The sequence below is a fragment of the Leptonychotes weddellii genome, chromosome 3 (assembly GCF_054177405.1).
Source record: "Leptonychotes weddellii isolate Sample4059 chromosome 3, ASM5417740v2, whole genome shotgun sequence".
Lineage (NCBI taxonomy): Eukaryota > Metazoa > Chordata > Mammalia > Carnivora > Phocidae > Leptonychotes > Leptonychotes weddellii.
Window position 1 is genome coordinate 88,233,688 of NC_138371.1, and position 25,006 is coordinate 88,258,693.

Consider the following 25,006-nt stretch of genomic DNA (forward strand, 5'->3'; position numbering starts at 1 on the left):
TCAGATGTGTGGGTTAATGGGCCCCAAATATGGCTGCCCGCCGTGGAGCTTCTAACCCTATGATTGCCAGTCTAGTCAGAAATAATTCAGGTTAGTCCTTGGTTTCAGAGACACTGCCTTCAGCTCCAAACAGCTCTACTTGTCCATGGCATCAGCGTCATCATCAATGTCATGAGCATAGATGACATTCATAAGTGTCCTGTGTGGAAAATACAGGAGCAGGGTCACCTTCACTGACTTGTGATTGATGCTGTCAGCTATGACCATGGGAACAGCAGTTTGAACTCAAGGTCCTCGCAGCAGCTTGGAAAGGTAGCCCGGGGAGTTTTCATTCAGGAAAGAGGGAAAACTTCTGAAAAAAAAGGTAATTCCCTTCCCACCTCACCCCCACATCTCCCCCAGGCATTGGGGTTTGCTTCCCCCCATTGGTACAAAATCAGTGTGCTGCAGTTAGTAATCAAGCTTTACCTTTTTCTCATCTATAAATTCTTACCAAGATTTTTTGTCTAGACTGGCTGTATGTAAGAGGGACAAAAGAATTTTCACCAAAAAATATTTTTATACAACTTAATCAGAAAGAGGCATCGTGTTCAGGACAAACTCTTGAATTTTAAAACGTTTTCAAAATGGGTTTATATAACCTCTTACCCACTTTGTCCTGATTATTTATGCAGTAAGCAGCCTAAAAAGCCTAGCCTTTCTGGGGACAGCTGCATTTAACCCTCAAACTGCACTAAAGTCTGTGTACCAAGAGAAAGGCGAGAGAAGTAGTCAGGGTATCTGTCCATTGTTGCAAAACAATTAATCTGGATATCCTCTTTCTGAACAGTGAAGAAAGTGAGTCCCAGTGAGGTTTTCTGTCTATAATTCACCACACGGTAGTGACGGGATTCATACTGAAAACTAACATGACCTAAGGAGGATTGGATTTGGTCATAGAAGTTCCCGGATGTACATCTCACACATGAGAGAAAGGCCTAAGATGGCTTTCTGTTGCTCCAGCCAGTTCTCAAGTACTGCATCCCCCACGTGCTGCCAATGGACCTAATGCACAACCACCAGTCACGTGCGGTGTCCCACCCGAGCCTCTTCCTCTCCCTGGGTCCTCATGCACTGGTTGTACATTTGATAAATTCCAGTGTGTCAGAAAGGGCTAATGGGCAAACCTAGAGCTTCTCCACTGGGAGGGGTGAGGCAGTTTCATTTTCTGGTACTCAAACCTCAAGGCACAGCCATAAACCAAGTTCCGTCAGTTACTAATGATTTATGAGGCACTGACTCCATTCCAGACACCATGCTGGACAAACATAGACACTGTGCAGGCTTTGCATTTGGTGAGCTCAGCCGATCTGATTCGGAACCAGAAGCCTTAGTCACATCTCTTTCTTAAAACTTGCGTTGAAGATTGAATCATCCAATATGTTCCTCGTAGGTCAATTTCCCCGACCCTTTTTTAAGAAATTACGTTGGACATTACCGAAAGAAACTTGATGGCTGTAGATAATCCTGTCATTGTAAATAATCAAGAACTCATATGCCTTAGTAGTTCCTAAATTATGTGAATTTACTCTTCTTGACATACTGGCAAAGACAAATACTTTCTTTAAAACAGAGGGTGTGCGGAGCCACTGTTTAAATGCCAGCTCTGCTGCTAGTTACTGGCCTACTGCTTCAGGGAGATATTTGCATGCTGGATTCACCTGGGCACTTGGCCTGTGATGCAGAGAAGCCGGGAAGCTTAGAGGGGCATTACTTCCTTATAAAACGTCCCCAGGTATTACAATATGGGGTGGCAATGCCCGCTTATATGATCACTACATTACTTTTAGTAAGGTTTACGCCCGTGTGCATTGTTGTTTTATTTTTAAAAACTAGTAAGATGGCTTTTGTTAATTCTTTATAGTGTTTTTCAGGATTCCACTGATAGTTGCAACAGTTTAGTTTGGCGGTCTCCCAGAAGAAGGCCCTGTGAAAAGGATTTAAGGACAAGTCAATTATCAGGAAGTCCAGGAACAACTAGTAGGAGAAGTCAGATAGAGGAGGTAGACCAGCCAATGAAAAGTGGGTTCTCATGCCAACTACCACCAGGACTGGCCACAGAATTCCCATATCCTAGTGCAAAATCAAATGCAGGGCCCCTTGTCCAAAAGTTATTAAGCATTTCAAAATGGCGACTGCAGGGCACAGGTCACACTACACACAGGCCACACACACATGCTGGTTACCTGGTTACCACGGTGGGGGGCAGAAGCTTAACCTCAGAAAAACTCTAGGGTGTAGCACCTAAGTCTCAGAGTTTCCCCACCTGAGAGTGAGGGAGCTGGGTATTCGTCACTACCTCGCATCACTGATTAGTCAAGGGCTGATGCTAGGGCTGTTACCTTCAGGCAAAGAGATGCAGCTACTGGTAAATTGGAAGTTCAGCGGGGGCACACTCAAGTAGTAAGTCTCTAGAAGGTGAATGGGCCAGCAACTGCCAGCATGCTGTGCAGATACCAGGGGATCTCCTGGTACCCCCAGGCCAGCACCAGGTGTCTCAAAAAGTGAGCTACCTGTTGAAGGGGCAGCTACTGAAGATCCCCCTCTTTAAAAGTAATATCCCCTAAAGCCTTTGCTTTCTACCTGCTTTCTAGTCATTTCTTCAGTCACCAAGATAGCCATCATTTTCTACATATGAAAGTTCCACTATGCTTTTAAAAGGGGCTGGGAGAATTTGCAATCCTGCATACTTAAAATCCAGGCACATTCATTTTCTATGCTGCTAGACAAGCTATTTCTTCCCCCATGAGCCTCATTTATGTCATCTGGGAAGAGGTCTTAGAATTATTCTCTGTTTCCATAAGGTTTGAGAAGTCTACATCAGGAAAATGTTGGGAAAGCAGTTTTAAAACAATGATTTCTTTCCTAAGTAACAGTGATGTCTCTCAAAGCGTCGGGGTTTGGAGGGTGGGGGTATTAGCAGGATAGTTTCCATTAAGCTCATCTTAAATAGGCCATCTTGCATGTGTTTATTTAAAAGGAGTATAAAAATGATCTTTTAATTAGAAAATGTCCCCTCTCCCCCACAAATACACATTTTGGCTTTTTCATCGTTACTGTGTGCCACAAACAACAGCTCCTTAATAACTGTGATGGTTAATTTTGTGTGTCAACTTCACTGGGCCACAGGACGCCGAGGGACTTGATCAAACACATTCTTGATGTTTCTGTGAGGACTTTTTTGGATAAGATTGACATTTAAAGATTTTTTTTTATTTATTTATTTGTGAGAGAGAATGAGAGACAGCACGAGAGGGAGGAGGATCAGAGGGAGAAGCAGACTCCCTGCTGAGCAGGGAGCCCGATGCGGGACTCGATCCCGGGACTCCAGGATCATGACCTGAGCCGAAGGCAGTCGCTTAACCGACTGAGCCACCCAGGCGCCCAAGATTGACATTTAAATTGGCAGGCGGAGTAAAGCAGATTGCCCTTCTTAATGTAGTGGGCTTCATCCATCAGCTGGAGGCCCAAACAGGAAAAAAAAAAAAAAAAAAAAGACTGGCGCCACCCAAAGTAAGAGAGAATTCTCCTCCTAGCCTGACTGCCTCAGAGCTGGAATGTCAGTTTTTCCGTGCCTTCCGACTAGAAATGACTGAAATAGTAACTCTTCCTGGGTCTCAAGCATGCTGGCCTTTGCACTGGAACCACACTGACAGCTGTCCTGGTTCTCAGGCCTTAGGACTTTGAGTGGAACTAAACCATTAGCTCTCCTGGGTCTCCAGCTTGCCTACTCTCCCTGCAGACCTTGGGACTGGCCAGCCTCCATAATTGCTAAGCCAATTCCTTATCTCACACACACACACACACACACACACACACACACACACACACACTACTAGTTCTGTTTCTCTATAGAAACCTAATACAATTACATGTAATTAGATTTTAACAGGATGATTAGAATATCAGCTAGTTAAAGGAAGTTGAATGGCTGTCATCTAGGCAGATGACTACAGATTTCAGTTTGCTTCACCCAGGCCAAGGAAAAATGAGCAGGTGAACTTAATCCTATAAACTGGGTAGGGGCTGGGGAGACTGCAGATGCCAGGGGTCAAAATATCAGGCAGCCTACATCATCACCATTTATGTAAAACAGTAGAGCAGGTGGCCCTAGTGGCCCCCGGTTACTAAAGGGCTAGCACTTTCACAGGAGCAAACAAACCTAGACATTTTTACTTCAACTGAATCTGGAATCAGAACTCATTCAGATGTCTGTAAGATGTGAACTTCCTCATAGAGATGTGAGCCCTCTGCAGAGGAGCTCCCCTCACCCCAATGGGGGCAAAGATTCAAGAGGTCTGTGCATGAGCAAAGGGCCCAAGGCTCCTGGAAATCTGCATGCTTGTGCATGGCATATTTATTCATTACACAGTAATAGATCCCTATTAGAGAGAATTTGTGTTTTAGAGCAAAGCTCCTCTAAGGACAAAAATGATGATTTCAGGTGTTCATGAGATGCTCCTGCTGAAACCAGTGGGAGTTGCTGTCCATGTAAATAATTATGCTGACTCACCAGAGTCGTGGATGACAATTAGTCCACCGTGCAATTTGCATGTTGCTCTGCTCTACAAGAAGACGGGGCTGCCAGGGAACAGGGTTAAATGGCCTTCTTCCCCTCAAACCAGCATGACCAGGATTCCACGATGGGTGAGGTGCTGTGCTGAATTTGCGCTAGGTCTTCATTTATAGATATAACTTGTATAGAGTGTCGTAATGAAACTGCCAGACAGAAGAGCAATCCACTGTGCATGGAGTGAGAAATTCCTATTGTTCACCGACCCCCTAATGAGACAGCGACACCTTAGAGTCACATACACGTACCTGCTCCTTCTTCCTTAATTGCACAGGGATCCTTGAATCCAGTCAGATTTTGCATCAAGCATGTGAACCCTGCCAGGTTAAGTGAAGTGTCCCGGGATGACGGAGGTCTTGGAGTAGGATCAGACGCAGGCTGTGGGGCACATGCCTTAATTCAAAGTAAGCCATACCCCACTAGTGAGTCTGTATTTACAAGGATAATAAACTCCACGTGTAGGGTGATGTTCTGCAGGCATATGGAATAGAAGGTGAGAGGGATTCTTCAGAAACAAATGGGGTGAACTGTGTCATTCAGAGCAAAGCCACTCCTTCCCCTGCACATTTAAGCAGATTTAGCTGTCAAAAACCTTTGACGTTCTGGCACGTTCTACTCTGCCACAGTCCTCAGGATCCCACAGAAAGATCCACTCAACCGTTGACTTATTCTCCTTATTCTGTTCCATCCCTGACCCTTTCCCAATCTGCTGGGGAGAGGGAAGGCCTGGGGATCACTGAGTGTCCTATGACTTGCTTGAGCTTGCCAGAGACATTTCCAGCCTTTATCTCCTGAAGTTCTTTCAGCTGTCTTTAGCTTCCTCCATAACCCCACCTTCAATAACACTGTCTGTTGTAGCTTTTCTTTCTGCTCCCCCAGCGACTCTGTTTGCAAACAAAATCTCCAAGCTTAGCTCCAGATGTCTCAGCATGACCTCCAACATCATGATTCCATTCAGCCTCCTCATCTCCTCTTCCTCACCATGGTGGCTTCCTCATTAGGATCTTTTCCCCATGCTCTAACTTGGCTCCTTATTTTAAAGGCCTTCCCCCATTACTCCCAATTCTTCACATTTAGAAAAACAAGAGTCTTCTTTGATGCCTCTTTCATTTCTTTCCTCTGGTCTTGCGGAGAGAGAGACACATGGTCTAAAGAATCAATAGCACATTCAATATTATTCAATGTGCATTCAATACATTCAATAATGTATGTCTGTTGGAAAGCCATGTTATGACAGTTGCCCTAGATGGTACCAACATATATTCTTGATAACATCTTTTGAATTTTTATATATTGGCCTTGGTTCAAAATGATCGCAGCTTCTCGTCAGATTTTCTGTCAAGTCTTGTTTACTTTTCCTGAACACCAAAGAAAGACCAAAAATATGTAAGATTCAAACTTAAAATCCAGAGTCAGAGGTGCTAAACTGATTCCTGAACCTTCATATCTTTCATACCACTTCCCTAACTTTTCAGGAATCCAAATAATGTAGTGTAAGCAGCACTGAGCCCAGAAGCAGTATACCTAAGTTCCCATTACAGTTTTGTCCCTTATTAATTAAGCAGATTGTTGCCTGGGTTTCTCTATCTGTAAATTGGATATACTGGCTGCTTCCTTCCCCAACTCAGCACATGATTGTCAGGAAAATCAAAGGATCAAGTTCATGGCAGCACATCTTAGATGTAAGATGGGCCTGAGGTACAAGGGATTCCTTTTACCAGCGTCTGGGGCTCTGCTAGTTACTAAAGCCACAATCATCCACCAGCCAGTTCTCTTTCCCCATTTCAATTGGAACTCTGGTTGAAACAATGCCCTGTGTAGCTAAGCAGATATTTGAGGATTTTTTTTTTCATCTTATCTCTCTCATTCATCTTTTTTAAGGAAAAAAAGACTATCTTTATGACACTCTTTCATTAAAAGCCCAAAGGCCAGAACCTTCTCTTTGGATCTGTTATGGAGAATGAATACGGCTGGTGAGAGCAGAGGCCTGGGGGTAGGGTTTGATAGTGTGTTGGTGGTAGATGTGGAAAAAGTATTTGAAAAGGACAGTCTTTTTGAACATGAGGTTATTTAGAAAGTGAGATTGAAGAGGGAAAAGAGAAGAAAGTCTGCATCACACTAAATAGGTTTTAAGGCTGATCAGACTATGTATTTATTTTAAATGATACCTATAAAGCCTCATTGGAAAGGAAGTCCTGAAAAAAAAAAGTCTCCCTACTTGGTTATAATGGCTTACTGGATTCCATAATGGGGTGGTTATTGAATTAGAAAAAAAAAAAAAAAAGATGATAAATACCAGAAGCTTGAAGCTCGAAGATGAATATCTTCTCAGCAACAACTTGGAATTTGATCTGAAGAGGGAAAGTGGGGTATGGTCACGGTAGTTGTCCAAGTAGCAGAAAGAGCTGTTGACTTGGAGTGAGAAGACATGACTTTGAATCCTGGCTGCCGTATGTGTACTTGTTTCCTGAGAGATACAGGCTGCCTGTTTGTGTTCTCATCTGTAAAGTAGAGATTACCACTGAGGCATAGTGTTGCTGTAAGATTCAGTTGAAATAATGACTAAGAAAGAATACAGCAGACATTATGTTTGGCTTCCCAATATTCATTTCCACATCAAGGGTACAATGTTATTAGGACACTTCTGGTAAATTTCCCTGCAAGCAATTGGCCTAGGAAGCTAGGCTCTGGGCCAGTCAATGAATGGATTGGCCCAGGAATAAGCTTGTGACCTCATTTGGCTAATTTTTAGGGGACAGAGTGGTTGGAGATGCAGAGAGAAATCACACAAAGAGCCAGCTTCTCTTTTTCTCTAGACTTGGGAGTGTACAGCTGATGGGTATGGAGCCACTAGACCCAGCTCCTACCGACATGAAACCAAAGCTGACACACAGGATGTGCAGAGCCAAGACAGCTGCAGGGGAGGGAAGACAGAGGCCCTAGATTAAGGCAGCCCTGAAGCTTGCTCTACTTCTGGACCATGAGCTAATGTTTAATGTGTGACTATCCACCCGAAGCATCCTTACTGATTCAGAGTGCTTGGCAAACTGAGGACAGAAGACAATACTAGAATCATGTAGCCGTCAGGCCTGCAAGCTTTGTGGTTTGTATATAGGCCTTGCTCCAAATCTTGGCTCTCCTACTTGTAGCTATATGACCATGGGCAACTTTATTTACCTTCTTAAATCTCCGTTTCCTTGTATGTAAAATGTGTCCACTGCATATTTTATCATGATCTGATGCAAGTAAAGCATTTACCCTGTGGTAAACAAACAGCAAATGTTGTTATGCTGCAGAAAGATGAGGCATGATGAAGGTCAAATGCATTTCCACAGGGCACGTCCATTTAGTGGCTCTGGAGAGTCGGGCACATAGCCAGAGAATCCAGGGGTCTGTGCACCACTCCCTAAGCTAGAGAAGTACTGGCCTATATAGTCCCTGGCAGGCTCGATGATACTGGAGACCTCCACCCCTACTGGGAGGCAGGTTAATGAATAGAGCGAGCCTGAGCTTTGGAGTCAGACTGGCACTGTCAGGTGACCCTGTCTCCTCAAAGCTTTGCTTTCCTCCTCTGTCAAATGTGGATAATAGTCGCTACTAGCCAGGAGAGTTGAAAGGATGAAGGAGTAAATAAAGCCCCTTGTGTGCTACCTGATCTGGGAGTAAGGAATAGCCCCAGTTGTGCTCCCTGGGGACTCCTGAAGACCCTTCCTTCCCAGCATCACATTCAGATTCCTCGAAGGAGAATTTGAGGTTATACCTGGGGAAAGCCCAGTTCCTCTGTTTTGGATTCCGCACTTTTGGATTCCAGTAAATCTTTATTGTCCGGCTGGGCATATAATACTTAGAATCAGGTATATTGAGGTATAATTCACATACAACAAAATATACCCTTTCTAAGTATACTGTTCCATGAGTTTTGATTAATGTATACAGCTGTGTAACCCCTACCACAATCAAGACATAGAACATCTTCTGAGTGCCTGGCTGGCTCAGTCAGAAGACCTTGTGACTCTTGATCTTGGGGTCATGAGTTCGAGCCCCATGTTGACTATACTGATTACTTGCTTACTTACATAAATAAATACATACATTTTTAAAAAAAGATATAGAACATTTTCATCACCCCAAAATATTCTCTTATGCTCCTTTACATGAACCACTTGTACCACTAGTCCCAGACAACCACCAATTTGTTTTTATCACTATAGGTATGCCTTTGCTAGAATTTAATGTAAAAGGAATCAATCATATAGTATTTGGGGTTTGGCTCTTTTAGTTAGGGCAAATGCTTTTGAGAAACATCCACATTATATGTATTCACAGTTGTGTTTTTGTTTCTGTTTTTTTCATTACCAATTGGTATTTCATTGTCTGAATATACTATAATCTGTTTCTTTGTTCACTAGCCAACGAACATTTTGGTCATTTCTAGTTTGAGCTATTATCACAAAGCTGCTCTTAACATGTGTGTAGGAGTCTTTGGGTGGACATATATACTCTTTTCTCTTGGGCAAGGGTGTTATTCCTGGGTCACATGATGAGTGTATGTTTAACTTCACAAGAAACTACCAAACTGTTTTCCAAAGTAGTTTTACCGTTCTGTGATCCTATGACCAATGTATGAGAGTTCTTCCTGCTCCACATTCTGGTCAACATTTATTATTGTTGGTCTTTTTAGTTTTAGCCATTTTTAGGGGAGTGTAGTAATATATCATTATGATTTTAATTTGCATCCCTCTAATGACTGATGATGTTGAACATCCTTTCCTATGTTTATTTGACATCCACATATCTTCTTTGGTGACATAGGCATTCAAAATTTTGCTCAATTTTGTACTGAACTGCTTGTTCTGTTATTATTGAGTTATAAGAGTTATTTTTATTATTTTCCTTTGTTCTTCCCTGATTAGCCTGGCATTGCCCAGGTGTCCAGAATCCATTTTGGCCTCACACCTAGGGTTGGGGTCTGGTTGGGGCCACATCCAGGGCTAGGGTTACAGGTATAGTCCTCAAGATGCTAGGGACCAAGTCAATGGCAGGGCAGCGTCCTACCCTGAAAGATGAGTTGAGGGCTGGCTATAGGGTAAGGCTCGGGCTTCGGGTTCGGCCTCAGGGCCAACCCTTAGTGTTGCTGAGTTTCAGCTTTTGGACTAAAATCTTGGTCTCCTGCACCAGCCGGAGGCTGCACGGGGCATGGTCTCCTCATGTGTCCCTGAACGATTAGTCTGGCATCGGTCAGGTGACCCAAGCCCACTGCGCTCTCAGAACTAGGGTCCTGGCACAGTTATTTCCACAGCCAGGGCTAGGGTTAGGGTTACGGTCCGGGAGGTGGTTAAGAGTCAGTTGGATGGCAATGTGTACACCTGCCGTGGGACCCGAATTGAGGTTGAGCAATAGATAGGGTGAAGCTCAGGGTTTGGGATTGCTTTCTGGGACTAGGCTCTCTCTGTTGTCGAGGGTCATGTTTTTCGCTAGAATCCTGCTATCAGCTCCAGCGTGGGGACTGCCCTTGGCGTGGCTTGTGCTTCTGTGTTCCTGGAGGGCTTGTCCGGCGCCGGACTTGAGTCCCCAGTCCGGGAGTGCTGCTGACTTAGCAGACATGCCCAGGGAGGGCCAGAGCCAGGCCTAGGGTTAGGGTGAGAATCTGGGAGATGGCCGGTCCCTAGCCGATGGTGGTGCGGAGAAGTGCCCCGAGAGCCGAGTGGAGGGCTAGCATTAGGATGAGCATCTGGCTTCCGATTTGGCCTCAGGGAGATGCACCTTGTGTTCCCGAGGTGGAGGTTTTTCATCAGAATCGTGGTGTCCAGCACTATCCCAGGGGTTTCGATTCACACGGTTTCCTTTGTTCTTCCCTGATTAGCCTTTTTTTCTGCCTTTTGTATTATTTTTTATGACTCCCCTTTATCTCCACTTTCAGAGTATTAGCTGTACCCCTTAGTGATTGATCTAATGTTTAAATGTAGTCTAATTACCTCTTTACTTTAACACTATCTTAAATAATGTATCACAGTTTACTTTTGTATAACCTCTGCCATCCTTTATGCTATTGTTATATTTTATGTCTACATATGTTAGAAACCTTGCAATATGCTCTTGCATTTGCTTTGGTTACTTATGTTTTAAAAAGATTAAAAAATAGAAATATATTTTTTATATCTATGTTTTATATATATATATATTATTACAACCTATATTTACCATTTCTGGTTCTCTTTACATCCAGATTTATACCTGATATCCATTTTCTATCTGCCTGTGAAAATACACTTAATATTTCTTACACTGAAACTCCTTTGGGAATAAGTTCTCTCAGCTCTTTTTTTTTTTTTTTGAGATTATTTATTTGAGAGAGAAAGAGGGCATGAGCAGAGGAGGGGCAGAGGGAGAGAGAGAGACAGAATCCTCAAGCAGACTCCCCACTGAATGAAGAGCCTGTTGCAGAGCTTGATCTTAGGACCCTGAGATCATGACCTAAGCCAGAATCAAGAGTCGGCCGTTTAACCGACTGAGCCACCCAGGCACCCCTCAGCTCTTACTTGTTTTAAAAGTTATTCTTTATCAAAAACTAATGATGTAATGTATGGTGATTAACATAACAATAAAAAATTTTTTAAAAAATTTAAAAAATAAAAGTAATTCTTTTTTCTTTGATTTTTAAAATAATTGAAAAGTTGATTAATTGAAATTAATTTTATAAGGTTAATAGGTTCTGGGTTTTTTTTTTTCCACTCAGCACTTTAAAGATGTTCATCTACTCTCTTCTGGATTATGTAGTGCTGACATAAAGTCTACTGTCAGTTTTATCATTGTTCTTCTATAAAGTATCTTTATTCTCAGTTGCTTTTAGGATTTTTTTTTTTTAAGATTTTATTTATTTATTTGACAGAGAGAGACACAGCGAGAGAGGGAACACAAGCAGGGGGAGTGGGAGAGGGGGAAGCAGGCTTCCCGCTGAGCAGGGAGCCCGATGCGGGGCTCCATCCCAGGACCCTGGGATCATGACCTGAGCCAAAGGCAGATGCCCAACGACTGAGCCACCAGGCACCCCTAAGATTTGTTTTTATCATTGATGTTTAGCAATTTAATTATGATGTGCCTTAGTGGGTTTTCTCCATGTAGGTTCTGGTTGGAATTCATTGAGTCTCTTAGATTTGGGATTATAGTTTTTATCAAATATGGTACATTTTTGGTTATTCTGTCACATAATTTTTCTTCTCTTTTTTTTCCTTCTGGGAGCTCCAAGTACACATATTTAAATTACTTCATGTTGACTCCAAGTTCACTAATGCTCTGTTTATTCCTTTAAGTCTTTTTTCTCTATGTACTTTATTTTGGATTGTTTATATCCTAATGTCTTCAAATTCACTTTTTTTCCCCTGCTATATCTGATATTTCTGCTGACCTGTTATCTGATATCACTGCTAATCTATTATTAATCCTATATAGTGTATTTTTTCTATTTAAATAGGGTTTTTTCCTGTCTATAATTTTCACTGGGGTATTTTTATTATTCTAATATCTCTTAATGAAGTTCAAGTTTTACTTTATATCTTTGTACATATTTATAATATCTACAGTATTTTTTTAAAGATTTTGTTTATTTGAGAGAGAGAGAGAGAGCGCGAGAGCAAGAGGGAACATGAGCTGGGGGAGAGGCAGTTGGAGAGGGAGAGGCAGACTCCCCGCTGAGCAGGGAGCCTGATGCGGGGCTCCATCTCAGGACCCTGAGATCATGACCTGAGTCGAAAGCAGATGCTTTACTGACTGAGCCACCCAGGTGCCCCCTATCTACAGTATTTTAAGGGTTCTTTGTTATAATTTCATTATCTCTCATTTCTTCTGTTTCTATTGACTGATTTTTCTCCTGAAGATGGACCATATTTTCCTGTTTTTTGCATGCCTAGTACTTTTTGACTGGATGTCAGAGATTAGAAATTTTATGTTGTTGAGTGCTGGATTTCAGGATTCCTATAAAAATTTTTGGACTTTGTTCTGGAGTGCTTTTAAAGTATTTGCAGATTAGTTTTATTTTTCAAGGCTTAGTCTTTAGTTTTGTTCTGACAACTCCAGGGAAGCCTTTATTCTAGATAAAATTTTTCCTCCTTACTAAGGTTTGACCTTTCCTAGAACTCTACCCTATAGTCCACATATTAGAAAGCCTAGCCTCCCTGAATGGTAGAAACAAACTATTTTCAGCCTGTGTGAGCTCAAGAGATTATTTAACTTAGTGCTTCATAGTAATTGTTTCTCTGACATCATGAATTTTACCTCAGGCATGTTCAGATTAGTATATAGCCCAAAACTATAGGCACACCTCTGCTGTTATCTTTTCTTTCCAATATACAGCCCTGCAAATTCTAGCAACTTTGATACCCGCCCCACCCCACCCCAAAAACACACATGCATATATTTATCTCTTCAATTCAACAGGATCTGCAGGCTCTGTGTTCCTTCTCTCTGTGTTTCAGTCTAGAAACTGTCATTAGAAAGGTGACTGGGGAGGTTGTAGGGCTCACCTCATTTGTTTCCCATGATTCTGAGGTCAAGTTCTATGCTGCCTACTGTTCAATATCTGAAAATAGTGTTTAACAGCATACGTGTATTCCTGTTGCAGTTAATCCTTAATGGACAGAAGCAAAAATCTCTCTGTATTTTTGCCTATCTCCATATCCACTGGTCTGTTGGATTTCATTACTTCTTTATTATCTTCCTGTAAAGACAACCATGGAATATTGGTGAGTGGAGAGTAGCAGCTGAAATGGAAAGGTAGGCTCACATCAACTTCAGCCTCCTCTTCACCCACATTTCAACTGCAGTCACATAAAAGAAAAATAAATGATCCTTAAATATTCACTTAAAATAGATTACCTTATAATGATTAAAATCCTGAACCAAGCAAGTAAGGCATGTTAGAGTGAATTAAAAAAAAAGTTTAGGAGTGTGAAGACTTGGGCTTTTTTCCTTTCTGCATATAATTTAAAAAATCATTGAGACTGATTAAATATAGAGACAAATGGAGAAAAACACCTAGGAACTTTAAATTTTTATATTTCTGGAGGCTTTCTTTAAATATGTATAATTGCAGTAATATGAACAAACTAAAATAATTTGTAATTTTAGAGCATGTAAAAATTTAATATAAAAAAGTTAGGGTAATAATACATAGGCTCTATTGTAAACATGCCTAATAAATTCCTATCTGTTGCTAAGTTGATATATCTGAAGCTCCCCATGCTTCTCTGTTTTTATACACTTCTTGCCAAATCAAGCTGTTTTGAATCTCCTCCTGCAGCACCTTACCCCCAATTTATTTTCTTTCCTCCCTTCCCTCAGTTGCTTTATCAAAGCAGATGTTATCCAGGCAGATGAAATGGAGAGAAGAAGCAGTAGTCCATACAATTCAGAAAACCTGACATGGAGTAAAAAAGATTTAGAGAGATAAAATTACTCGTAATAGCCATCTATATCTATCAGATTCACCAGATAATTGTTTAACTTATCACTTCCTTTTGGCAGGACAGACAGAGATGGAGTGGATGCATGAGAGAAGGTAGATCATTGAACAGATAAAAGGATAACCCTTTAGGACAGACATGCTGTACTTTCTCTAAGGGGAAATCATGACTTACTAATTTGGAAGTGTAATCTGAGAATGTTGTAAGTCTGTGAACAGAGGAGAATCAGTAAAATCAATTGTTTAGATCTTTAACATGCCTTTCATAAGCACCAGCCCAAAGTATTTGAAAAGAAGATAGAAATAAGTAGCTAAATGATAATTAGATTGGGAGGAAAAAAGTTGAGGATAGAGTAACTTTGTCATGGACAGAGAATGAGCAAGGATAACAGGAAACAAGATGGAGAGATAAGTTGACATTTCTTCACATAGAAAAATGGTGATCATAAATCAGGGCTGGAGCCATTGTGATTCTACATTTTTATGGTACTCCAGCAAGTTTTGCTAATGAGAGTACAGTGTTGTGTTTTATCTTGTTGTTTAAGTTAGAAAAATATCAAAGTAAAAAAGACAAGACTTGACATATGGATAGGAAAGCAGTCAAAGGGTAGTCATTGCTTTGTGGGGAGTTGGGAGGGATATGTGTGCATGCTCATCATCAAGGACTTTTTGACCTAAAGCAACAACTCCCAAAATAAGATGTAGGAGTCTGAGATCCAAGGCTGTTCCTAGATCAGCTGACCAATTCGAACAAGTGCTGGCTATTAAACCACACTGGTCACATTAGACTACTCTTCTGTATCACAGTAAATATTGCATACAAGTCTGGGCATTGTTTTACACGACAAGCATAGTAGCATAACGTGACATGAAGGAATTATATGAAGATCTCAAGATTTTTCAGTCTGGAGGGATAAGAGAATAGAGATAATTATTAACATTTGTGAAATCAAGAAGGGTTCAGAAAGCGCATAACGAATCCCAAAATTCTAGACCGAGAGTCACCCTCAGAACCTAAGAAGAGGTTGTTCCAGTATCATTGATAGGAAGAAACACATCTTACAGCAAACTTAAGGAATTTCCGCCCCCTCAGGGGTTTTAGCAGCTGGATATGTAAATAAATTCAAGAAGTATTTCGATGAATTCATGGTCTACATGGGCACTTGACACACATTTCTCACCCTTTCCAGTTTGTATCCTTAAATCACATCCCAGCACAATATTTTATGTGATGCTACTATCAGATGCAGAGTATTTGTTCATCAGATACCAACCCAACCTAAGGTGGCACATCTTTTATATTGGTTTAAATAACTTGTCCTTCATCTTTACAAAGGAATTTCATGGTCTGGTTTTTCCTTTTAATTCTTTGTCATGTTACTTCCCTATGATTTTCTCATATTCATTCTCTATGTAGCAGTGTACCAGACCCCCAATAACCAGGTCTTCCTTTATATCAGAGCACAGGGGACTGGAAAACAAGTTTACATTCTTCTGTACACTTTTCAAGTCTCAGAAAGCTTAAATCCACTTGGAATTCAAAGACTGAGTATTCCCATGCATTCCAAAGCCATCAAATTGAATTTACTCTTCCAGAAGGTCATCTTAATGCCACAGCCAAAAGTACCCAGTGGTTGTGAATAAATAGCCAATATAGTCATTTTTGACTACTTTGAGGAAGCCACAGAGTAAACTTAGAATGGATAACCAAAATGTAATTGATGTGGCTTTGGCAACAGGCTTATTTTTTTTAGCTTGTTTCAGCCGTACAGATGAAGAGAAGGATGTGCAAATAAAGAGATCTGTTCTCCCATCTGTGGTTTAAGTTTCTGGTGCCAATACCACACGTAGCTTAAAGATGTTTAAGAACCTGGAGAGAAGTCATACGAAGACTTATTTATATGACCACTTGCATTAGAAGAAAGCATGCCAATTAGTAATATGGCATGGGTATTAAGCACCCCTACAAACACCCTTTCTGGCTGAAACTGGGTCCTCGTTGCATTTTTTGGCTGAAACTTGTAGATGTGATGAAAATGCTCAAAGTAAAAAAAAATTTGGATTTTAAAATTTTCTCTTTTCCTAGGATTTATTAGTGTTGAAGAGGAAAAAAAAAAAAATCCGTGGTTACTAAAGTAGTTTGTTTGAACCTCTAAGAAAGGGCTGATCATTGCACACGAGTGAGTCCAACTTTTTAGGATAGGTGAGCTGTACCTTTGCTAACTGAAAATCATGGCTTACTAATTTGCAAATATCTCCCGAGAATGTAATAAGTCTGTGAGCAAAGGAACATCAGTAAACATCATTCATTTAGGCTTTTTTTTTTAAGATTTTTATTTATTTATTGAGAGAGATAGTGATAGAGAGAGAGCATGAGAGGGGGAGAGTCAGAGGGAGAGGCAGACTCCCCGCTGAGCAGGGAGCCTGATGCGGGACTCCATCCCGGGACTCCAGGATCATGACCTGAGCCGAAGGCAGTCGCTTAAACAACTGAGCCACCCAGGCACCCCATTCATTTAGGCTTTTTAAAAAGCTTTTCAGGGTGCCAGCTCTGAAATGGATTTCTTGAGAGAATGAACTCCATCTTTCCTATGCATGAGGCAGCTTGCCACCGACTCCCAAGTATTTTGCTCCATATTCACAATTGCTTATTGATGATGACAATCAGCTAACCCCCAAAGAAATGGTTGCCAAAAGGTAATTGCTTAGGAAATAACCACAAGGTAGTTGTTCAGTGAAGTAGACCCCTGTATTGCAGTAGAATACTAACCACGCAGATGGACGTTTGGTTTACCTTGGGTTCCATGACGGTGTATGTTAGGGACCCCCACCTTTCCCTGACAACCACTTGCGAAAACTTCCCGAGCCCCTGCTTTGTCACGAGCACTGTGCCAGGCTTATTACAAATGAGCTGTCATTGTACATGCTTAGAATAGTTTTCAAACCCTGTTGGCACACAGCCAGCAGCTAGCCACACGGGTCTTCAAGCCTTGTCTTTCCAGCCTATTTTTTTTTAACTTCCTTCTTCTGAATATTCAGAGTAACTTAGAACTCAAGTCAGGTTTTCTCAAGCCTCTCCTATCCAGTGATCTTTTTTTTTTTTTTTTAAAGATTTTATTTATTTATTTGACAGAGAAAGACACAGCGAGAGAGGGAACACAAACGGGGAGTGGGAGAGGGAGAAGCAGACTCCCTGCCGAGCAGGGAGCCCGATGCGGGACTCGATCCAGGGACTCCAGGATCACGACCTGAGCTGAAGGCAGCCGCTTAACCAACTGAGCCACCCAGGCGCCCCTCCAGTGATCTTTTTGGACAAATACATTAACACTACCCGGAGTTTGGGTTTACAGATTCAAACAATCACGAATTTGTGCGATAGGATCTGTGAGAAAAAGTTTGAGACACTTTAATCCATAGAAGAGAAGGCTGAGGGGAAAATCAGCAGTATTTTCCAAACACTCAAAAACCATTGCTAATTCAGATTCCACCAACTTGGAAATTTATATTAACTGAAACAGTGCTGGAAATAAACTTTCCCCTTTGCAGCTATTTTTAAAGATAACAGTACTGTGTGAAGAAATAATATAAAACAAGTTTGGAACAATCCACTTGAGAGAATAAATTGTTTTAAAAGAGAGAAACTCACTGTTTTGCATAAATCCATGTGAGATGTGACCAAATAATCTCATCTACTCACTACAAATGATCCTCGGGAACTGGACTCTGTAAGAGCTTAGTTCTTCTACTACTATGGGCACTGATGTTAAGTGGGGATGCCAGCACTCAGCATGGCATTGAGAATCCACGAGGATGAGGGCCAGGGTGATGGTGCCATTCTGGCTTCTTCTAGACCTGAGACCTTCTGGCCAGTGATGCTTTGCGAGAAGTGGGTGGGGGCAGGAAGACTGAGAAAGACACCAAAACACCATTCCAGGAGCTGTCCTCGTCTTGGTCACAGACCAGTGCTCTAAGGGCTTGGAAGTATTAAGAAATTGGTCCTTAAAATATTCAATAATTCTGAATGATCTTATCCCTCCAGCTATCTGAATTAATGAAGTCTGACCGTATGTGAAAAATAGCTCTGCAGAAGAAGGAAGTCAGCTATTTTCTTTTGTTGCCAGAGTCAGAACAAAGGCAGCAGATTGGGATTTCAAAAGGAAAGCTTCATATTCAATTTGATTTCAGGAAGCATTTTCTAAAGACTAGAGCTGTTTTTTTCTCCACCTGTTCTTTTCATTATACTCAGTGAGAACTGACTATATGTCAGGCGCTGTGCTGAGTATTCGTGATGGAGAGTAAATCAGTTCCTCGATCAGCCTGCAGTTATGATCAGTTCTATCAGCACATAATCACCATATTGTTGAAAAAGGACAATATAGAATCAGGAATGGACTTATATGGGAATATTGAGTAGATAAATAAAATCCAGTCTGCCCCCAGGATGCCTACAGTCTAAGAACATTTGTTTAGAGAATTGTGCTCTTTTCTGAATGATAGCTGTGTGTCTGTTCCAGGCATCATGCTATGTTTATTAGGTGCTATGTTTCTAGTCCTCAAAGCACCCCTAGGATGAAGGCTGTATGCTCTTAATTTTCAGATGAGGAAACTAAAACCACCTGCCGAGACCCCTGGTACAGGGAGCATAAGTGCTAATGCTCATTGGCAAACTGAGTGGGGATTTTTACACTGTGCACCCTAAGTTAACAGTTGACAAATCCCCAGTGGAAATGTTTCTCCAGAACTTCTTTTCTGCCACCATCCCATGCAAAACCTCTCACCCTTTTTGGCTACTCATCCACTCCTGGGCTGCTCGTCTCCCTCTTAGGCACAGTAACTTCCCTCTGTACTGAAGCTTCGAGGCCAGACAATATTCCTCATCCAAGCACTCTGAGAATTTTCCCAAAAAAGGAGGGCCTAGAAATCTCTGTATCGACTTCTAAGAGACCATGAAAGTATCCATCTCCTTGCCTGCTGGAGATCTGCAAAGTGATGCATTTGAGGTGTGAGTAAAAGATCCTGAGTCCGTCCTATAAGAAAGAGATTCCCTGCCATTCTGCTGCTGATGCCCTGAATGGATCCCAGGGTGGGTGCTAGGATGTGGAGCCCTCGGCTCTCAAGTAACCAGTGTTTGCCTCAGTGAGCTACATATTTTCTATGTGTGCCATGACTTTAAAGGACTGGGAAGCACCACTATGAGTCATCCAATGAAACGTCTAGGGCTTGTCTGTGCCAATAAGTGAGAGAACTTAACCTTGAGAGAGTGAGAGAGAGAAGGCAAATGGGACAATGAGAAGTAGGTGGGAGGAGATGCGTTTGGTGACCTTGGAAGATGAAACCCGCTGGTCCATCCAGAGACCCAACCCTTGAACTCATTAGCAAGGCCCTGTTGGCAGCTATTCTCACGGCCACAAATGTGAACTTATACTTGTCGAGATCAAGACTGTCAATTCATTCGAGATGCAAGGTCAGCTTTCCACTTGGAACTTTGTTCCTATCACAGCCATTTAATTACTTTGTGAGTTCTTAGAATTCTCTGAGAAAAAAAAAAAGCTGGCTTCAGAAATACAATATCTGACACTTTTTCAGGTTACAGTATTTTTATGAACTGTGAGAAACCTACAGCACCTTAAAGAAACTACATAAAGAAGGTGTCAGCATTTTCAATATAAACTCCATTTCCAAAGGTTTATGCATTCTGGAGAAATTTGCTTGAGGGTGAAACTTGGCATATGGTGCCTGAGCCCCTGACTGTCTACATCTCATTTCATAGGTACTTACAAATGAGCTCTTCAAATTCACTACATTTGGCACCTGTAATTTTTAGAAATAAAAAAATGGCTTTAATAGCAGGTGGTTTGTGAGTTTAGTGTTAAGAGCACAGACTTCTCAGAACTCAGGAATACCAAAAGTCCTGCTTTATAGAATCTGGTAGGACAATATTATAAAAGGAAAGAAGGGAAAGGAAGATAATTTAAGGGGACAGAAATCAGAAAATGTCAGTATTTTCAGAAGGGTACTGTCCTTAGCCTGCCTTCATCATTTCTCCTACCCTAGACCTCTCCTAGCCCTATTTCCCACCTTGTACTATAGACTAAGCCAGCACATACAGGGCTTTGGGGGCTGGGACTTTTCCCCAGTAAATCACTGAAAAGGCAGCAAAGAATCTCATTTTGCTTTTTGAGTCTTCATTTGAGGGGACTGGATTCAGTGCTCTCTGAGCCATCAAATACTCAGAGGGGAAAGAGTTCTTAGACAAAGCCAGAAAAACTGCCCTTGGAGGCAGTGCCTATCGCCTAGTCCCGAGAGCTGCGATTAATGCCAGAGAACCTTGGCATGGAAGTTTATGGATCAATTGAAGAGGGCAGAAGGAAGCGATACTGAGCAGTCATGGTCCTCAGAAACCATGCAGATCAGGATGTGCAGGCATCCTGCATGGGGGCAGCAACCATGCAAATACAGGGAACATTAACAGTAGACTCACACCTCAGGATGGGGAGCGTGGGAGCCAGCTAGAATTCAGGCGCCTGTTCCAATTCCAAAGGAGAAGCTGAGTGCCTTGCCTAGGAGCAGGATGGGGTGGGGGGCATTCTGTGAGCTTTCTGTTCACAACGCTGCCTCAATGGCTATTAACTGAGTGGACCCCACTTCTGGATTTATCTGTACTTTTGGGAAGGATCAGGATAGTTTGATGGTTAAGAGCTTGGTCTTTGTAGTTAAGCCTGACTGGATTCAAATCCAAGCTCTTTATCTATAGAGCACATGGCCTTGGGCAAGTTACTTAACACTTTTGAGCTAGGGTTCCTCATTTGTAGATGGTGATGATAGTTCTTACTTTGTAAGGTCGTGAAGATGAAGCCATAACACCAAGAAAGGAGTGAAGTCCTAGTGGCTGCAATAAGCAGCCAAACTTGATGATTCGTATCCACAAAAGGGAAAGAGCTCCCCATGTCTTAATCCTGGCGAGCACGCTTTAGTTGGGGGCTACGCAATCCTGAAGGTGCTGGGAGTAAGTTAGCACGGGAGGCAGCCTGGGGCATGTGGGGACTAACACATCTCAGCTGTTACAGCCTGAGTCAGCTTCCCGTTGCCAAACACTGGGTCAGTTCTGATGAAGACCCAGTTGCTCCTGGGTGAGACCGAAGTACTTCAGCCTCTTAGAATTGCTCCAAGTACAACACATGGACATGCTAACTCTGAGGGGGTTTGTATTTCTAGGCTAAAATGAAGAAAAGACCTTGAAATCTGAATAGCACGGTCTTTCCTTTGGAACTTTTCTGGCAATGCCTCCCCATGCAAAGAACTGCTCCTTTCTCAAAAAGGCCCTTCTGTAACAATCAGGTCCCCTTAATTGAGGAGGAAATGAATAGAGAAGATAATGAACCATCTCTGAAGCTGGTTGAGAGTAAAGCTGGCCAGGTGGAGGCCTTGAAATGAATGGAGCTAAGGCTTGGCCATCGTGATCCTGAAAAAGAAAAGCCCACCCCATGCCATCACCATATGAATCAGGGCCCGGCAGTCCCTGACCAGTGTCTGAGATCCCATGGTGTATGAGGCGGCTAAATGAGAGAGGGTATCTGCAGCTTCCCACTAAATACCCCTTTGAAAATGGAAGCTGCTTCTTTGATAGGGACTTCGTCTCCCTAGTGCCTCCAAAACCAGCACCAAACCTACTAGAACCTGTAACAGCAAAGTCTGTCCGCAGCCCTACCCCCACCCCCCCTTTTTTTTTTTACCTTAGTGTTAGGAAATTCCCAGAATTCCACTACTCGCAGCAAAGCGGTTTTGAGGAAGAGGGTAGGGAATGGACAGGTTGGGGAATTCTGATACTAATTGCTCAGCACCAGATGAGATTGTGTAAGGAAGGCACTTATGGATAAACTATCCACCTACCAGGTACCTGCTAATATCTGATAAATATGCTAAACATTTTGCATATGTCACTGTTCATTATTTAACTCTTTCAGCTACCTTTCACAGTATGCTCAGTAGCGTTCTCAATTCTAGAGATTGGATGGCGAACATATTTCTATCCTCACAGCTATCCCATAAGGAACCTGAGACCTGCAGAGGCTGAGAATCCTGTGTCGGGGTTCATACAATAGCTATTGGCAGTTCCCACTTTCCAAGCCATTGTTCCATAAAGCACCACTAAAACGTTGGCTGTTGAGCCTCTTGATGCAAAGATTATGCCATATTCTGTTATGTTCACCACCATGCCCAACAGGGTACTAAGTCTTACTTAGTCTTAGAACCATAAGCTGCTGATACAAACTTTACCAAGGATGTTTTATTCTAGAATTATCATATAAACAGGAGACTTTGGGGGTGACAAGCCGATCTTGGAAGTTGTCTCGTTGGCTTGGATAAACCATTCCACCATTTCAGAAATCAAATATGCAATAATTTTTGCAGATATGTATTTTTGTCTGTATTTAATGTTTCTTAAAGATGAGACACAGCAGAATATGTTACCCATGTGTGGTGAAATCAACTCGATTTGTTTTAGAGAATAATAGTTTTAGGGATACCTGGGAGTGACAAGAAATCCAACAGGTACTGATGGGTTGTGTCACTGCGTGAAGTGAGAGGGAAAGAGGCAGTGGCTCTGTAGTCCTCTCAATAAATTGACTTCAAATGGCAGTTGGGTCAAATGAAGCCCACATGATAAAGTGATAGTATCATAGGTAAGGGACCTTTTGGGGTGACCTTATAGCGTGTGAATTACTTGCCCTTGCAATTAAATTGAGAGGCCAGAGACTTAGTTAACTGTCAAGTGGATGATAATTCATGTAAGAGATGCATAATTACCTTTGTTAGGACATCACTTCAATGTGTTATGTGTGCTTATTACTCATCGTATTTCGGTTAATAAATTTCACCTAATTGGTCGAAGTCATATGATTCCCAATTGAAATAATGGTGACCAAAAATAATTTTTGGTCTCTAATGACTGTTTTGTTTTGTTTTTTCTGTGGTAACTCTAGAGAGCCATCCAGGGTATAAGTACATGTGATTCTTAATGCCAGTAAGGGCTGTCTTACATCATATTATGTGAAGGGAATATTTCCATGTTCAACTAAATGTCTGTTTGATGCCGCTCACTGGAAATTTACTACCCCATTAATAGTATTTCTTCCTTCTAGATATCCCCCTTCCTCCGGATCAGATACAAATCCTCACGATCATTTTATCCTTTTATGTGAGCCTTCTCTAATCCTCACTATGTTATTCTGTCTAGAATCCAACTGCCTGATGAGGACACTGGACAGTGGGATTGGAACCTTCCCACTCCCAGACTCGGGAAATCGCTCCACAGGGCGGTACATATGCCACCCAGACTCCCCAGAGGACACTGAGCCCAGCCTGTCTCTCCAGCCAGCACTTTGTGCAGCTTCTTCCATCAGAGCTCAGACCCTTGAACGAGAAGTGCCTTCCTCTGCAGACAGCCATGCCTCTGCAGATAACACCATCGTTCATTCCACATCGGACCCCATCATGACCGCCAGGGGCATGCGGCCTCTTGAAAGTCACCTCCCCAAACCAGCCTCCTCAGGTAAAATGCCTGTGACCGTCCAAATTAGATTGTTTCCACACCAAAATAATGCACTTGCTGACAACAAATGGAAAACAGGCAGCAGAAAAGATTTCCACCAGGAGGTCAGTCAGTGACCTCTGCCCGATGGGAATGTGGATGCGTGAAAATCCCTGTACGTCCTCAAACAAAAAGTAAACAGACCTGTGTTAAACATCATCTACTCTTAGTGTTACGGCACGGGATATACACACACGTAAAGGAAACAAGCACGTAAGCACAGGTATATGGACATATATACTGATGAAGAAAAAAAACCACACAACATGCACATAGGATTTTATCTTTTAAAACCTAACTCTGAATATAGACCTGTTTAGGCCCGAGACATAAATTTAGCTGAAATGTTGTTTGCCCTCTAACCAGAAATGTAGGTCTTCTGACATGTTCCTATCCTGCTCAAATATATTTATATGTTGAACTATAAAAAACTTAGTTTGATATACCAGCTGTAGATTGTGCATTAAATGCAATAGAGTGGAATGAGCCTCCTCGCTGAGATGCACTACCCTTCGTCACAGTCAATTGAAACAAGCTTCCATGATTAAAGATAGGACTAGGCTAAGGGTCAAAGTTTTTTCATTGTTCCCTCAAGATTAAAAATATTTATTGCAGTGCAGGATGACACTAAATAATTTTTAACTTGCACGGCTTAGGTTGCATTTATGACATGCATAAGTATCTGAACTAGAACTCTAAAGACTCTCTTTTATGATTTGATGACTAGAAAGGAGCCACAAGTAGAAATTATACTGTCGGCTTTTGAGAAATTAGAAAAAAAGACTTTTAATTAAATAGCTTCAAATAAATGTGATTGAGCTATTCTCAAGGCTGAGTTCTTCATACAACAATACCAACTACCATGAATGTTTCATCACAAACTTCTGCTCATTCCAAGCCAAGGCTACATTTTAGAAGGCTGTAATGCATATTATTTTTTAAATAAATGCATTATTAATTAATGACACAGCCTCCAGAGATTCGGGGGCAAAATCTTAGTTATAGATTATGTGCTCCATGCTTGAATAGTCACATGTGTGACCTCAATTCAGCGGCGGGCTGCTGAGTAGACTTCATAATTAAACACTGTCATTATAACAAATTGAATAGAAACCACAAGCCTTGAATTGCTTCATAAGAAGGGGATTGGAAGGAGATTGTTCTGATCTTGCTGCTAATATTCACCACACTGGTTTTGGAGGTTTGTGTCTTAATTAAATTGTCATGAAGGGATGTAAAAAAAAAAAAAAAAAATATACGGTAGAGAGTGAGGTCAACAGAACCACAGGGTATAATTTTGTCCCCCACCCCGCAGCTTCCGGTCTACCAAATGATTAGCATCACT

At 41.8% G+C, this 25,006-nt stretch overlaps 1 protein-coding gene across 2 annotated transcripts in view; it reads left to right on the plus strand.

Annotated features, from left to right (window-relative positions):
* Window positions 1–25,006, plus strand: part of NCKAP5 (NCK associated protein 5) — a 797,038-nt gene that overhangs the window by 717,780 nt on the left and 54,252 nt on the right. For both annotated transcript variants that reach the window (XM_081814565.1, XM_081814566.1), the window contains one exon: window positions 23,308–23,622. In XM_081814565.1, coding sequence (XP_081670691.1) covers window positions 23,308–23,622 — 315 coding nt within the window. The remainder of the gene's footprint in view (window positions 1–23,307; window positions 23,623–25,006) is intronic.